At 42.3% G+C, this 15,097-nt stretch overlaps 1 protein-coding gene across 3 annotated transcripts in view; it reads right to left on the minus strand.

Annotated features, from left to right (window-relative positions):
* CSMD2 (CUB and Sushi multiple domains 2) overlaps positions 1-15,097 on the minus strand; it is a 598,906-nt gene that overhangs the window by 9,997 nt on the left and 573,812 nt on the right. For 2 of the 3 annotated variants that reach the window (XM_057499978.1, XM_036885219.2), the window contains 6 exons: positions 14,537-14,710; positions 14,142-14,215; positions 11,022-11,133; positions 10,291-10,470; positions 2,024-2,089; positions 649-810 (listed from right to left, as the gene is read on the minus strand). In XM_057499978.1, coding sequence (XP_057355961.1) covers positions 649-810; positions 2,024-2,089; positions 10,291-10,470; positions 11,022-11,133; positions 14,142-14,215; positions 14,537-14,710 — 768 coding nt within the window. The remainder of the gene's footprint in view (positions 1-648; positions 811-2,023; positions 2,090-10,290; positions 10,471-11,021; positions 11,134-14,141; positions 14,216-14,536; positions 14,711-15,097) is intronic. The other variant, XM_057499977.1, reaches the window with a different exon arrangement.

The following is a 15,097-nucleotide window of genomic DNA, read 5'->3' on the forward strand; positions in this document are numbered from 1 at the left end:
TGGTATTTCCAGTTTTTATGTAATACAAATGGCCCTGTAATGTGAACACCTTTAATTTATTTTCTACAGCTATTTCTTATGATAAAAGTTCTTAGAAGTATAATTAGTGGACCAATAATTTTCAAAGATCTTCATACAAATTGCCAAACTGTTTTCTAGGACTGCATTATTTTATGCTTTGACTGTATCAGTGCCTGCACTGGACCATAACCAGTACTGAAGTTTATCACTTAAAAAAAAAATCTTAGTGGGATACATGGAAAATTATACTTTGTGTCTACTTTTCATTTTGTAGAACATTGGTTAAAAATACTTTTTTTCTCTCATTTATTGACTATATTTTGGCTTCTGGGAATTCTCTGCCTCTGCTTTTAGTTCAGTTTTAGGGATGTCAGTCTCTTCTATTTATAAGAGTTCTTTGAGTGTTCAAGTTATTAATGTTTGTCCTCTAACCATTCTCTTTAGCTTCTGGTGATTTTATCATGCAAACAAAGATGAATAGACGTGTTCTCGCTGCCCTGCCCACCAGACAAGCCCAAGCCCGGCATGTGTGTACAATGTAGTGACAGTAGACTCTTTTTTGATCAGGGTGTGTGCCCATCCACCCCTACTACCCCCAGTCTCTCGTGGAGGTGGCCTGCTCCTCACCAGCCAAGTGCAGCTCCACACCGCTGTGGTCAATCATGGTGGCGTTGACTTTGCTGTTGACAACCTGGAAGCCAGTTACTCTGAGCATGGCTGGCTGCTTCTTCCCCTGGTATTCATAGGCCCCTTTCCATAGGGAATTCTTGGCAAAAACATCCCCAGGAACTAGAGGAATTGAGAACAGATGTGAGACAGACTTAAGTGTGTATTGGTAAGATTGAGGCCACTTGATGACTTGATCCCAGTTCACTCACACCTAATGCAGGGAGGGTGGCACTAATGCAGGCACTGGCCCTCTGTGTTCCCCTGTGTCTCAGAGTGTGCACGGGTGGAGGGAGAGAGAGAGAGGATGAATAAGGGAAAGGGAGAGAACAAGAAAGGGAGAAAGAGAGTGAACCAGAAAGAACAGACAAAAGGAGAAAGAAGAAAAGGAAAGATGGAGAAAAGGAAAAAGAGAGGAGAGAGTCAGCACGTCAGTACCGTGTGGTGGCCAGGAACGAGGGCTAATGAATAATGAATCAGGCCGATCTGGAGTCTCATCCTGGCTGCCACTTATCGGTGGTTGGGGCACGTGCAAGAGCCTCTGCTTGCTCACCTGGAGGTTACACCTGTGCTGCTGTAAATGGGGCCATCCACTTGCCTAATCAGAGTCACTGTAAGGGTTAAATGATCTCATGGTGCAAATTGTATGTCACAGGATGTTGGGCACATAAAAGCACCTAAAGAATGACAGCTCCTGAAAGTGTATTTAGCCTTATACAAATTCTCTATGGCAAGTATTATGATCCCCTATTTTACCAGAAGGTAAACTGAAGCCCATGGGGTTAAAGCTTATTTGCCCAAGGACACAGGTGGTCAGTGGCCAAAATGGAAATTGAACTGAGTATGATGCCAAATGAAGTCTTCTTTCTTGTATAACACACAGGCTAATGTATAAGTTTCAAAAAAGGATATGATGATCTATCATAATTTTGCATTGGTCAGGCCACGCCTGTAGGTCTGTGTCCAGTTCTGGACATCACACTTTGAGAGACACCTGTCTTAAAAATGTAACCATTTCCAGGAAACCTTCTAGGTCGGACCTGGGTCTATGTGTCTGTATGCCCACACACTGGCCATCCGGTGCCAGGAGGGGCTGTGGGCATCAGTGGCTCCAGATGTGTTTCTGGCTCTGTCTTCTGGATGTTGTTTCCCTTCCCTCAGGCTTACTTCCTCCTGAAGCCTGCCCGGGGTTGAGAAGTGGGTGGGGAAATCTATGTGGCTCTACAGACAGTCTCCATGCCCTTCCCTTGAGTACGCAGAAACCCATGTACTTCTGGGTAACCAGGTGAAGGAGGCCACACCAGTTTCTTCAGACAAGGATCTGGAGCACACATACCAGAGGCCTGGGTGAGCGGTGGCTCCCGGGCAGTGCTGATGGGTCTCCCGCTGGGCCGGACCTCTGCTGGGGAAAGAGAATGGAAGAAAACAGGTTCAACCTCTGGTCTACTCTCTATTGCAAGAATAACGGCCACCTCTCTGACATTACGTCGATGGGTTCTTTGAGATCTTGCTTCGGACTTATCCTCTTAGTCCAGGAGGTGGATTGTTTTGATGATCTGGTGATGCGATCTATGGACACCTCTCAGAATGATAAAATATGAGGAATTTAAAAAAAATCAATTTTATCAATTACAGCCATTGACATATTAAACAAAGAATTAGGATATAGTTATATATATGATTCTCTATTACTGCACTAAATAACAGGGTTTAGCAGTGGGTCCAGTAACTACCATAATCTTGGAGTCTTCAGGAACATAAATAATATTTCATGATATTGTTAAAAATTGTAACATAACAGGAAAATCTCTGCAGCTTCTATTGGTGACAAAGTCTGTTGCCACTATGGATTTTTGTCTACATTCTAAATTAAAGGAAACGCTACATTTCACTAAGAGGTAAAGGAATATAAAGATGTCTTTTTTCCCATCCTAGTATACAGACCTCCTGAATGTACCTATTGAGGACCCTGGGTTGAGAAGCCCTGTCCTGGACTCTGCTTTCTTCCCAGATGCCTGGCACGAAGCAAGACTATCCACCAATCAAAACTGAACGCCCTCAGCCCTGGTGGGTTTTCAGGGGACTGCTTCCTGCCCTTAGAGTGATGATAGTAAGACCGAGAAGCTCTCACAGGCAGAGGCAAAGACAAAAAGCTTTGGGCCTGAGCCAGCCAGCCTAGGTTGAGGTCCCAGCAAGTGCTACCTAATGACTATGGGACCTGGGCTAATCACCTCACCTCTCTGAGTTTTTGTCTCCTCCCATTTGAAACACGGGGAAGTTCTAGTACATACTTCACAGGTCTATGCTGAATAAGCAAGTTTATGAACATGAAAGTCACAGTCAATAAATGTTAATGTATTTCCTTCTTTTGCAGAGAAACAACATAAATATCTGGCTTGTTCATGTTCTTTTATTTATTCCTCTCAAAACTGTGAGGTAGATCATTGTCTCCATTTTACAGAAGAGGAACTTGTTCAGCAATGAAGAGGCCTGCTTAAGACCATATAGTAAGGAGTTGAGATTCAACTGCATCTAAAACATTTCATATTTTTAAATATGAGTATATAATACCATCCAAAAGAATAAAATGCTTAAGAACAAATGTAACCAATGAAGTGTAACATTTGTACACTTAAAAAACATAAACCATCATTGAAAGAAATTAAAGATTTAAGTAAGTAGAAAGACATCCCATATTCATAGATTGAAAGACTTAATATTGTTCACGGGGCAATACTGTCCAAAGTGACCTACAGATTCTAACAATCTCTATCAAAATCCCAGCCATCTGTTTTTTGCAGAAATTGACAGTGCAATCCTAAAATTCACATAGAAACAAAAGGGACCCAGCATAGCCAAAACAATCCTGAAAAAGAACAAAATAGAGAACTTATACTTCCCAATTTCAAAACTTACTACAAAACTATAGTAATAAGGACTGTGTGGTAATGGCACAGGGCAGTGACATATCAGCGGATAAAAATGAGGATCCAGATACAAGCTCACACATTTATGGTCAATGATCTTTGACAAGGGTGCCAAGACAATTCAGTGAGGAAAGAATAGCTAGTCTTTTCAGCAAATGGTGCTGGGATGATTGGATATCCACATGCAAAAGCATGAATTTGGACCCCAAACTAACATCATAAAGGAAAAAAAAGTCTCTCAAAATGAATCCAAAACCTAAATGTAAGAGCTAAAACTATAAAAGTTTTGGAAGAAAGCATAAGAATAAATCTTCATGACTGTGGATTAGGCAATGGTTTCTTAAATATGATAGCAAAATCACAAGCAAGCAAAATAGACAAAGTGGAGCTCATCAAACCCAAAAACTTTTGTACTTATAAGAACACCAAAAAGAAAGTGAAAAGGTCCAAACTCATCAAATCGTATACATTAGATATGTGCAGTTTCTGTATATCGATTGTATCTCTACAAGGGTGTAAAAAAAACCACATCTGAAGAAAAAAAGAAAAAAGTTTAACAGGACTAAAATGGAGCTTAAAATGTGACAGACTAATTTATTCTAGATCATGAGTGGCATAAAAGAGCTAGTACTGTAAATTTTTTAGAAAAGTAAAAAACAACCCACAAAATGGGAGAGAAGAGAATATTTACAAATCATGTATCTGATAAGGGTCTTATATTCTAGATGTATCAAGAATTCTTCTTGTAGACACTCTGGATAACCAAGATGGTGACACAGGTTTCTGAGCTTCCCTCATCCCACAGACACACTGAAACTACAGCTACACACACATCAGTTCCCTCTGAGAAAATCCAGAACTAGCTGAATGACTCCTACAGAAAGGCTAAGACACTCTTGCCATAAACCCCACCCCGGCACAGCACCCTGCAGTCAAGAGGGAACACTAACTCCCAGCTCCTCCCTGAAGAGTGAAGGGTTTGTACCACGCACCTAGCACCCTGCCTGAAGGCTGCTGTCCGATGGATGGATGCCATCATCTTGCTCTGAAGGCCAACGGGCTTGTATGCATGAGTCCCAGAGGATAGCAAACAAAGAAGCAGTTTTTAAATTGGTGTAGTAGTAACACCTGTGGCTATACATCTGGGCTCAGGCCAGAGGCAACAGCAAAAATGCTCATCTCCCAGTTTGTTTGAATGCTTTGGGAGTTCATAATTTTCTGTGTTTGTTTCAAAAATAAAGTTCAAAAGCATACTTTTCCAACTGCTGCCTGAGGGACCAGCTTCGAATCAGCCTGCATTTAGGGGCTGACTATGATCCTTCCTGTTGGGACACTGATGGGTCTTGGTACACCCTCAACTACTGAGAGCCACTAAGAACAAAGACTGTGGTTTGGACAATCACAAAATTTGAGGGGCAACCAGGAGTGGGCTGGGCTGATTGATCTATTGACATGAGATCAATTTGTCAAGATTGGGAGAGGTGTCTGTTTTATCTGTGGAGCAGAAATCTATACAGAGAGTCAAGGAAAAGGAAGAAATAGGCAAATTTTCCAAACTGAGGAATAAGATAAATCTCTTGAAACTGGTCTTAATGAAATGAAGGTAAGTGATTTACCTAACAATGAGTTCAAAATAATGGTCATAGAGATGCTCACTGAGGTCAGGAGAGCAAAGCACAAAGTGAGAATTTCAACAGAGATGGAAGAAAAAAGTACCAAATAGGAATCATAGAGCTGAAGACTATAATAGCTGAACTGAAAAACTCAATAGAAGGGTTCAATAGCAGGAGTTCACCTGGAAGAAAGATCTAATATAAAAACATATGAAAGTATACAACTTACTGGTAAAGATAAATATATGGTTAAATTCAGAATACTCTAATACTATAAGAGTGTGGGTAAATCACTTATAAGTCTAGTAACAAGGTTAAAAGACAAAAGTGTTAAAAATAACTGTAATTGACGCAACTTGCTAATGGATACACTATATTAAAAGACAGATGTGACATCAAAAACATAAAGATGTGGTGGGGGAATGTAAAAATGTAGACCTTTTAATGCATTCAAAGTTAAGTTGTTACCTGCTTAAAAAAGACTGTTATGTTTTATTTAAACCTCATGGTAAAACAAAGCAAAACCTATAGTAGATACACAAAAGATACAGAGAAAAGAATCGAAACATACCACTACAGAAAATCATCAAATTCTGAAAGAAAAGAGGAAGAGAGGAAGAGAGGAACTACAAAACAGCCAGAAAAAAATTAATTAAATGCCAATACTAAGTCCATATCTATCAATAATTACTTTAAATATATATGAATTAAGTACTCCATTCAAAAGAATGAATTACAAAGAAACAGACCCAAATATATGCTGCCTACAAGAGAATGTATTTCAGTTTTAAAGACACATAGACTGAAACTGAAAGGCTAGAAAAGATCTTCCATGCAAATGGAACTGAAAGAAAGCAGGGTAGCTATATTTATATCAGACAAAATAGACTGTAAACCAAAACCATAACAAGAGACAAATGATGTCATTACATAATGCTAAAGGGATCAATTCATCAAGAGAATATAACAACTACAAATATTTATGCACCCAATATCAGAGCACCTAAATATATAAAGCAAATACTAACAGATCTGATGGGAGACATTGACAGCAATACAATAATGATAGGGGATGTTAAAACCCACTTTCAACAATGGATAGATTATCCAGACAGAAAGTCAGTAAGGAAACAATGGACTTAAACTACACATTAGACTACTTGGACATAACACATGGAACATTCCATCCAATATCAGGAGAATGTTCATACTTCTCAAGTGCATATGGAACATTCTCTACAATAGATCATATGTTAGACCACAAAAAAAGTTTTAATAAATTTAGGAAGACTGAAATTGTATTAAGCATCTTGATGGTATGAAACTAGAAACCAATTACAAGAAGGAAACCAGAAAATCCATAAATATGTAGAGTTTAAACAACATGCTCCTGAGCAACCAAAGGGTGAAAGAAGAAATCAAAGGGAAAGGGAAAAATACATCGAGACAAATGACAATAGAAACGTAACATAACCAAAACTTATGTGATACAGCAAAAGCAGTTCTAAGAGGGAAATTTATAGCAATAAACATCTACATTAAGAAACAAGAAACATCTCAAATAAACAACCTACCTTTATGCCTCAAAGACTAGAAGAAAAAGTATAAACTAGACCAAAGGGGGAGGGATAGACTCTTTAATAAGTGGTGTTGGAAAACCTGGATATCCACATGCAAAAGAAGGAAACTGGACCCCTTGTGCCACATACAAAATCAAATAAAAATGCATTAGACTTGAAGGAAAGATCTGAAACCACAGAACTCCTAAGGGAAAACATGGGGTAAACTTCTTAATGTTGGTCTTGGCAATGATTTTTAAAATTTAATACCAAAAGCAAAGGCAAACAAAAGCAAAAATAAACAAGTGGGACTAATCAAACTGAAAAGCCTTTGCTCAGCTAAGGAAACCATCAACCAAGTGAAAAGGCAACCTATGGAATAGGAGAAAATATTTGTAAACTGCATATTTAATAAGGGCTTAGTGTCCAAGATATGTAAGGAACTCATACAACTCAATAGCAAAAAACCAAATAACCCAACTAAAAAATGTGCGAAGAATGTGATTAGACATTTTTGAAAGAAGACATGCAAATGGGCAACAGGTATGTGAAAAGGTACTCAACATCTCTAATAGTCAGGGAAATGCAAACCAAAGCCACAATGAGCTAGCACCTCACACCTGTTAGGCTGAATATCATGAAAGAGAAAAGAGATAATAAATGCTGGCAAAGATGTGGAGAGAAGGGGGCCGTTGTACACAGCTGGTGGGAATGTAAATTGGTGCTGTCACTATGGAAAACAGTATGGACGTTCCTCAAGAAATTAAAAATAGAACTACCATGTGATCTAGCAATCCCACTTCTGGGTATGTATCCAAAGGAAACAAAATTATCTATTGTAGGTGCTTCATAGCAGTGGAACCACACCATAGGTGTCCTTTTGTTTCTGGATTATTTCATTTAGCATAACGTTTGCAAGGCTCATCCATGTTGTGGGCTGTATGGGAATTTCCTTCCTTCTTAGGTGTGAATAATATTCTATCAGTGGATAAATTACACTTTGTTTATCCATTTATCCACTGATGAACATTTGGGTTGTTTCCACTTTGGGCTGTTGTAAGTAATGCTGCTATGAACATAAATGTACTTGTTATTGTATGGATATATGTTTTGTTTGGACATATCTTGAGGAGATATCTGTACGACCACACGGTACCATTTATATGTGGAATTGAAACATAAGAAAGTCAAACTCATGAAAACAGTAGAATGGTAGTTGCCAGGGGCTGGGGGTAGGGGGAAGGATAGTGAGAGGCTGGTAAAAGGATACAAACTTTCATTTATAAGATGTATAACATGGCAACTCTAGTAGATAATACTGCATTGTGTAACTGAAATGTGCTGGAGGGAAGAACTTACGGGTTCTCACACACTCACACAAAAGTAAATATGTGAGGTGATGGCTGTGTGAACTTGATGGTGAGAATCTTCACATTGTGTACACATATCGAATTATCATGGACACTTTAAGTATATAACAATTTTGTCAATTATGCCTCGATAAAACTGGAAAAGAAATTAAAAGGATTAAAAAAGGATTTTTACAACTCAACAATAAGGAGACAAACAGTCCAATTTAAAAAATGAGTGAAAGATTTGAACAGACACGTCTCCAAAGAATATATACACATAAAAAGATACTGAACATCATTAGTTATTAGGGAAATGTAAATGAAAACCACCGTGAGATACTGCTTTACACCCACTTAGGGTAGTTACAATAAAAAAGATAGACAATAACAAGGATTGGGGAGGACATAGAGAAATTGGAAACTTGCTGCATTGCTGGTGGGAATGTAAAGTGGTACAGGCACTTTGTGAAACGGTTAGTTCCTTAAAATGCTGAACATACAGTTATAATTCTACTCCTAGATATATACCCAAGAGAATTGAAAACATACATCTGTACAAAAACAGGTACATTTATGTTCATAGCAGCATTACTTACAACAGCCCAAAGTGGAAACAACCCAAATGTTCATCAGTGGATAAATGGATAAACAAAGTGTAATTTTATCCACTGATAGAATATTATTCACACCTAAGAAGGAAGGAAATTCCCATACAGGCCACAACATGGATGAGCCTTGCAAACATTATGCTAAATGAAATAATCCAGATACAAAAGGGCACATACCATGTGGTTCCACTGATAGGAAGTACCTACAATAGGCAAAGTGTAATAGAGGTTATTAGGCGCTGGAGGGCAAGGGGAATGGGAGTTACTGTTTAATGGTTCCAGAGTTTCTGTTTGGGACAATGAAAAAGTCCAAGAAATGGAGAGTGGTGATGGTTGCACAATATTGTGGATGAACTTAATGCCAGTGAATTGTATACTTAAAAATGATTAACAATGGTAAATTTTAAATTATGTATATTTTATCACAATAAAACTTAAATAAAGGTAACTTTAAATAAAACACCCTTGTATCACTACCATATGCAGAAAACAAATACTACTTTCAATAAGTAAAAGACATTTACAATTCAAACAATGAAAATACAACACTGTTATTAAATTCTAGCTCTGATAAATGCTCTGAACCTGAAGTCTTCTCAGAGGTGCAGGACAGCCAAGTACTTTAAAGCATGATTTTTAGTTAGACTTTCAAGGTTTCCCTTTATGAGCTGGTGACCTTGGGCATGTTGCTTAACCTCTCTGTGCCTCAGTGTTCTCCCTTATTAAGTAGGGATATGAATAACACCTGCCTCATAAGATGACTGCAAAGATTAAATGAGATAGTATTCACAAAGTACACAGAACAATGCCTGGCATATGGCGAGATCAGCTCCTGGAAGACAGAGTTTAACGCCATTTCAGCACCAAACTGATCCTTGCTGGACTCTTCACTTGACTGAACTCAGATCACCTTCTCCAGAAAGCCATCCTTGACTCCTCCCCTTTTCCCCTCAGGATGAATTAGTGCCTTTCCTCCTCATCCCCTCTGCATTCAGCGAGGCTCTACGCTCCCGAAGAGCGTATCTGGGATATCTGTTAAGGTCTGTCCTCTGCAGAACGGAACGTGAGCTCCGCTAGGGCAGGGTTTATCTTTCCCCTTCCCTCCCCCAGGAGCAGCACAGGCGTGCACAGCGATTATGCTCAATAAACAGAGAATGAATGACTTACAATGAGGGGGCGGGAGGTCTGGGGCATCTTGGTAACCCCAATGGATCTGTGGCTGGGTGGGTGGGTGCTGTTTTGTCAAGGTTATAACCGTGTTATTCCAGTTTGGTGGAGCAAAAAACTTTATCTGATGATTAGGTATAATCCTGAGAGTGTTTAAGCATAGGCAGAAAGTAGCAAAATAAAGTGGGATGGTTGCACTATGCATCAATTTAGACTGCTCTAGTTTTGTCTCCTAGAGACTCACCATCTCAGAAAACCAGAAGCAGGGTTCAGCTCCTGGAAATCACATTCTTCCTTCTCTTTCACCTTCTTTCACTCGAGCTCAGCTGCCCCCTTTGGCCTCCCACCCCGGAGAGGTCGCCGAGGGGCACACTCACCCAGGCAGATGGGCGGTTTGCCCGTCCAGCTGCCATCAGCTTTGCAGGTGCGGTGCTCGGAGCCACCCTTGAGGGAGAAGCCCTCCTGGCAGGAATAGATGAGTGTGTAGCCCATGGAGGGGAGGTCCAGGGCCCCGACGTTGGCATGGGTGGGTGTCTCTGGCTGCTTGCAGTGGTGGGCTGCAGGAGAGGAAAGACACTGCTGGACCTGGGGAGATCAGGGTCTTCAGGAGGCCCTTTGACGTCATCCTCATTCTTAGATGGACCATCCCCCTCCTTTCCCTTCTGGGCCCCTTTCATGCCCAGCAGCCCCTCCCCAAGCCTCTTCCACACCCCAGCCTTGATGTCTATATGAATGGCCAAGATGGAGATCATGTGGATATTGGCTTAATTAAACCCAGGGGAACCTAAGCCTGCAGCACTTCTCCTGAGAGAAGTGGAGTTAATTATGGTCAAAAGCCTGACATCTTTCCTCTGGAGGGCTGGCCTTGTCATTGTCTGCTGCCACTGGAAAGTTCTTTCATCTTTGCTAAGGCATAGGAATTGCCTTATCAGACAGGCTTCTGTGTGGAACTGTGTTCTGTGAGCTTTAGGATTACAAAGAGACCAGTGCTGGTCCCAGTGAGAGCGTGTAATCTCCCTGCCATTCAGAGCATGCAAGCGCCCAGCTGGGGGACACCATGTGCGGCCAACAGGAGCTGCGTTGGGATGCGGGCGGAGTGTGCACTCACGGACACAGTCGGGCGGGGTTCCGCTCCAGGTCAGGTTGGGCAAGCAGGTCCGGGTGGTGGGGCCCTGCAGCAGGTAACCTTTGTGACAACGGAAGAGCACTGTGCTTCCGACCTGTGGTGAGGACGGCAGGTCCTGTGATCGCCTTCCACCCGGCAATGCTTCCTAGCCGGTCACTTGCCTACTCAGTTTTCCATGCATGACCCACCACCTAACCATGCCATTGCCCCTGCCTGGCAACTCTTCTTCTGCTTCTCTGCCTGGTTAGATCTTACCGGTCATTAGAGGCAGCTTATATTATGCCTCTTCCACAAAGCCTCCCCCAGTCCCGAGAGCCAGACTGATGTTCTTACTGGACATGTCACACTCTGCTGTGGTGGACAGACAGACTGACTGGAATCAGAAGACCCTGACTGGAGCTTCTGTGTGGATTCACTGAATGACGGGCTGTGTGAAATTCTCCACACTTTTGCCTTCCTGTGTAGGTAGTGGGGATGGCCAGCCCTGCCCCAGTTACACTGGAATGTTGTGACACTCAAATGCAATGGTGGACTTGAAAGCATTTTAAAAAATATTTTTTATTTATCTATTTATTTATCTATCTATATCTATCTATCTATCTATCTATCTATCTATCTATCTATCTATCTATCTATCTATCTATTTATATTTTGGTGTTGTTAATGCACAATTACTTGAACAACATTATGGTTACTAGACTCCCCCTATTACGAAAGCATTTTATAAAATGTGAAGAATGGTGCAAAATAGAATTATTACTTGTCTCTTCTATGAATCTATAAATTCTTAAGGACAAGGGACTTGTCTTCCTTGCAGACATGTTCCCTATGGAGTCTGACACTGAGCTACAAATAGCTGTCGAGCAGAATTGCCACTCACCCTCCAACTCTCCCTCTGCTCCGCTGTTTTCCCCACCCTCAACCTCCACTAGTCCTCACTGAGCAACTGCACAGCCCTGCAGCCCCCAGATCCGTCTCTCCCTCTCCAATCCATGCAGCACAATGCTGCCAGACCAGCTTCCTAAACTGCATCTCAGATCACACTATTTCCCGGCACAAAACACTCACGTGTCTCTAGTAGCAGCAGGGGCAAATTCAAACACTAAGTTAAACTTAGTTTCCAATCCCTTCCTCTGTGCCCAGTCTGTTTGTGTTGTGTATTTCATCATTTCACTCAGCAAATGGCACCTTTATCCACCCAGTTGTGCAGATCAAAAACCTCAGGTCACCCTGATTTCCACCGACCCCTCAGTCGAATCCATCAAGTCCACTTGGTTCTACCTCCAAAGTACATCCTGACACTTTGACTTCTCACTGGGTCCACTGTCACTACTGCACCTTCTCCTGAGCCACTGCAATATGTCTGACTTGCCTTCCATTCTCTACCCCAACTATTCATTCTCTCCTCAGCATTCTGAGCAACAGTTTGAGTGACGGATCAGATTGAGTCACCCTCAAATAGTTCCCGTGACATTTAGAATAAAACCCAAAATGCTTATCGTGGCCTCCAGGCCCTTCATGATCCAGCCTATCCCTTTCTGTTTTTAAAAATCATGTGATATTTGATGCATACAAGAGAATATAAGGAGATATATAGAAATGAATTGTAATAAAAATAGAGTGGATGCTTTAAGTTTAACATCTAGAACCCTGTGACATGTAGTCGTAACTGCAAGAGTGCTCCTTGCCTGCCCTCAGGGGTGACCACTATATTGGGTTTTGTGTTTTTCATTCCCTTGCTTTGTTAAAAAAATAATTCTATCATGTGTGCCTACATATATCTCTAAACAATAGAACTTTTTCTTGGTTTTAGATAGAAATAGCATCACACCACCACCATCATTTAATACAATGTTTCTATGGTGGCTGTAGTTTGTCCATTTTCACTGCTGTGCAACATGCCATCCATGTAACTAACTATACCATGATTTTTCTTGTTTCTTGGAAACATGTGCAAGAGTGTCATTGGCGTTTTCTTTCTAGGAATGGGACTTCTGGGTCATGAAATGTGTGAATGCTTAACTTTACCAGACAGTGCCGGTTGTTCTCAGCTCTTTGGCTTCACCTCCCTCTCCTGTCTCACGATGCTCTGGACCTGCTTGCTGGTCTGCTTTCTGGTCCTTTATCTAACCTGCTAAGCACTTCCCACCTCATGGCTCCTTTGCACTGGCTGCTCCTCTGCCAGGAATGCCCACGCCACTCTGCACAGGGTGGGACCCTCTCATCACAGAGGCCACAGATCAAGTTTAGGAAGGCTCTTCCCTCACTCTTCCTAGAACAGCAACCCAGCCCGCATGCCTTGTATCACACCACGCGAAGTGCCTCTTGTTCTCAGAGGTCATCTTGTTTATTTATTGCCCCCAGCTGTGGGACTCCCTTGCAGTGAGCACCTAGCCTGTCTTGTTCCCACTGTATTCCTGGCACCTAGAATGGTTCCTGGCAGTAAAGAATGAACTGAGATTGAGTTGATAAATCACATCCTCAGCTAGATCCCAACCTGCCACTTCCTCTGGGCACATCTTGGGCTCCAGTTAGTTTTCCCACCTTGAACACACCCTGTACTTTCCTGCTTCCTGTTCTCTGGTCAGTGTCCCATCCCAGGTGGTCCAAATCTCCTTCTCCTGAGGCCCATTTTGAGATGTGTCCACAGAGCCTGTATCCTACCAGGACGGGTCCACTGGGCAGGGGCCTGCCTCCAGTTTGGCACTTGCTGGTTTCCACCACCTGTCTGAGCTGTGTGTCTGTGGGTAGCGTATGGGCGTCTTGAGAATGGAAAGTTGTCTGTCTCAATCATTTCTGTCCTTCCACAAACACCCTGCAACACCTACATGGGGCTGCTGGGAAGTGTTTGTGTCACTACATAAGAACATGATGTTTTTCCACATCGGATTCTTGGATTTGGGTAAACACCTTCCCATTTCAGAAAGATGCTCCTGGGCAGCACAGTTCAAAGGGGCAGAGCACTTCCTTTCTCTAGCTTCCAGTGTCTGCCCCACCGCCCCCCTCCTAGTGCTGTTCCAGGTAGGTCCTTAAGCTCTCCAGGGCTAACAGCAACAGGCAGGGCCTGGAGGCAGGAAGGCCCAATCTCGGCTGCCTCATTACCTGGTATCCCTGGGAATTGTTCTGTACCCCAAACTGCGGCACGCCGGGGTCTGCACACGTTGTCAGCGTGGGGTCTGGATTAAACACAAAGATACAGACCACATGGTCACTGAAGCTGCCACTGCCTGTATTCACTCTGAGAAGCAGATGTTGGAGAGAAATAGAGCCACCCAAATCCCCTGCCTTTTGACATCCCCACCTGAGTCATGCACTGGCTGACTACACAATTCCCTGCAGCGCTTTAACTCTGCCTGTTTCACATCTTACCCTCTGAAGCTCAGAGGAGGACTTGTTCCCCTTTGCAGATGAGACCCCTGAGGACAGGGAAGGAAACTCATCATCTCGGGCCCAAAAGAAAATGCCTGCCAGCTGGCATTTACCAGATCACCTCTCACCTATGCAGCTGGGCTGGGTGCCGCTCCATGTCCCATCTGACTGGCAAAACCTCCGTGGAGAGCCCACCAGCATGAGAGGGGGCTGGCAGGAGAAGGAGACAGATGACCTGTAGGAGAAGCCCCGGTCCTCTCTCCTGCCCCGGGGTGGGATGCCGGGATCTCCGCAGAACACAGCTGGGAAGATGAAGGGAGAGAAGCAGGTCCACATTACTTTCTAGAACCTCGTCTGCTACCCCACACCAGCCTTTGTCCTGCTTTCCAACCAGTTCCACTTGACCTCTGGAAACTGGGACAGTCCTGGATAAATGATACGCCTGTACTACACCCAAATGAGTCTTCAGACACTTAGTTAATGTGGTCTGCTGAATGAAAGGTCCCCATGTCAATCATATTCGGCTTTGGAGTTCCATTTATTAGAGCACTCTAAAATGAAAAATTAAAAGTTTTTCCCTATTCTTTTTTCTCATTTTAAAAGTTCTAGAGGTAGAATAACATGAGCTATAAATTTGAGTCAGCATTTTAGAGACGATTGTTTGGAGAAATGAGTGTTTTCAGACTATA

The sequence above is a fragment of the Manis pentadactyla genome, chromosome 4 (genome assembly GCF_030020395.1).
Source record: "Manis pentadactyla isolate mManPen7 chromosome 4, mManPen7.hap1, whole genome shotgun sequence".
In the NCBI taxonomy this organism is placed as follows: Eukaryota; Metazoa; Chordata; class Mammalia; order Pholidota; family Manidae; genus Manis; species Manis pentadactyla.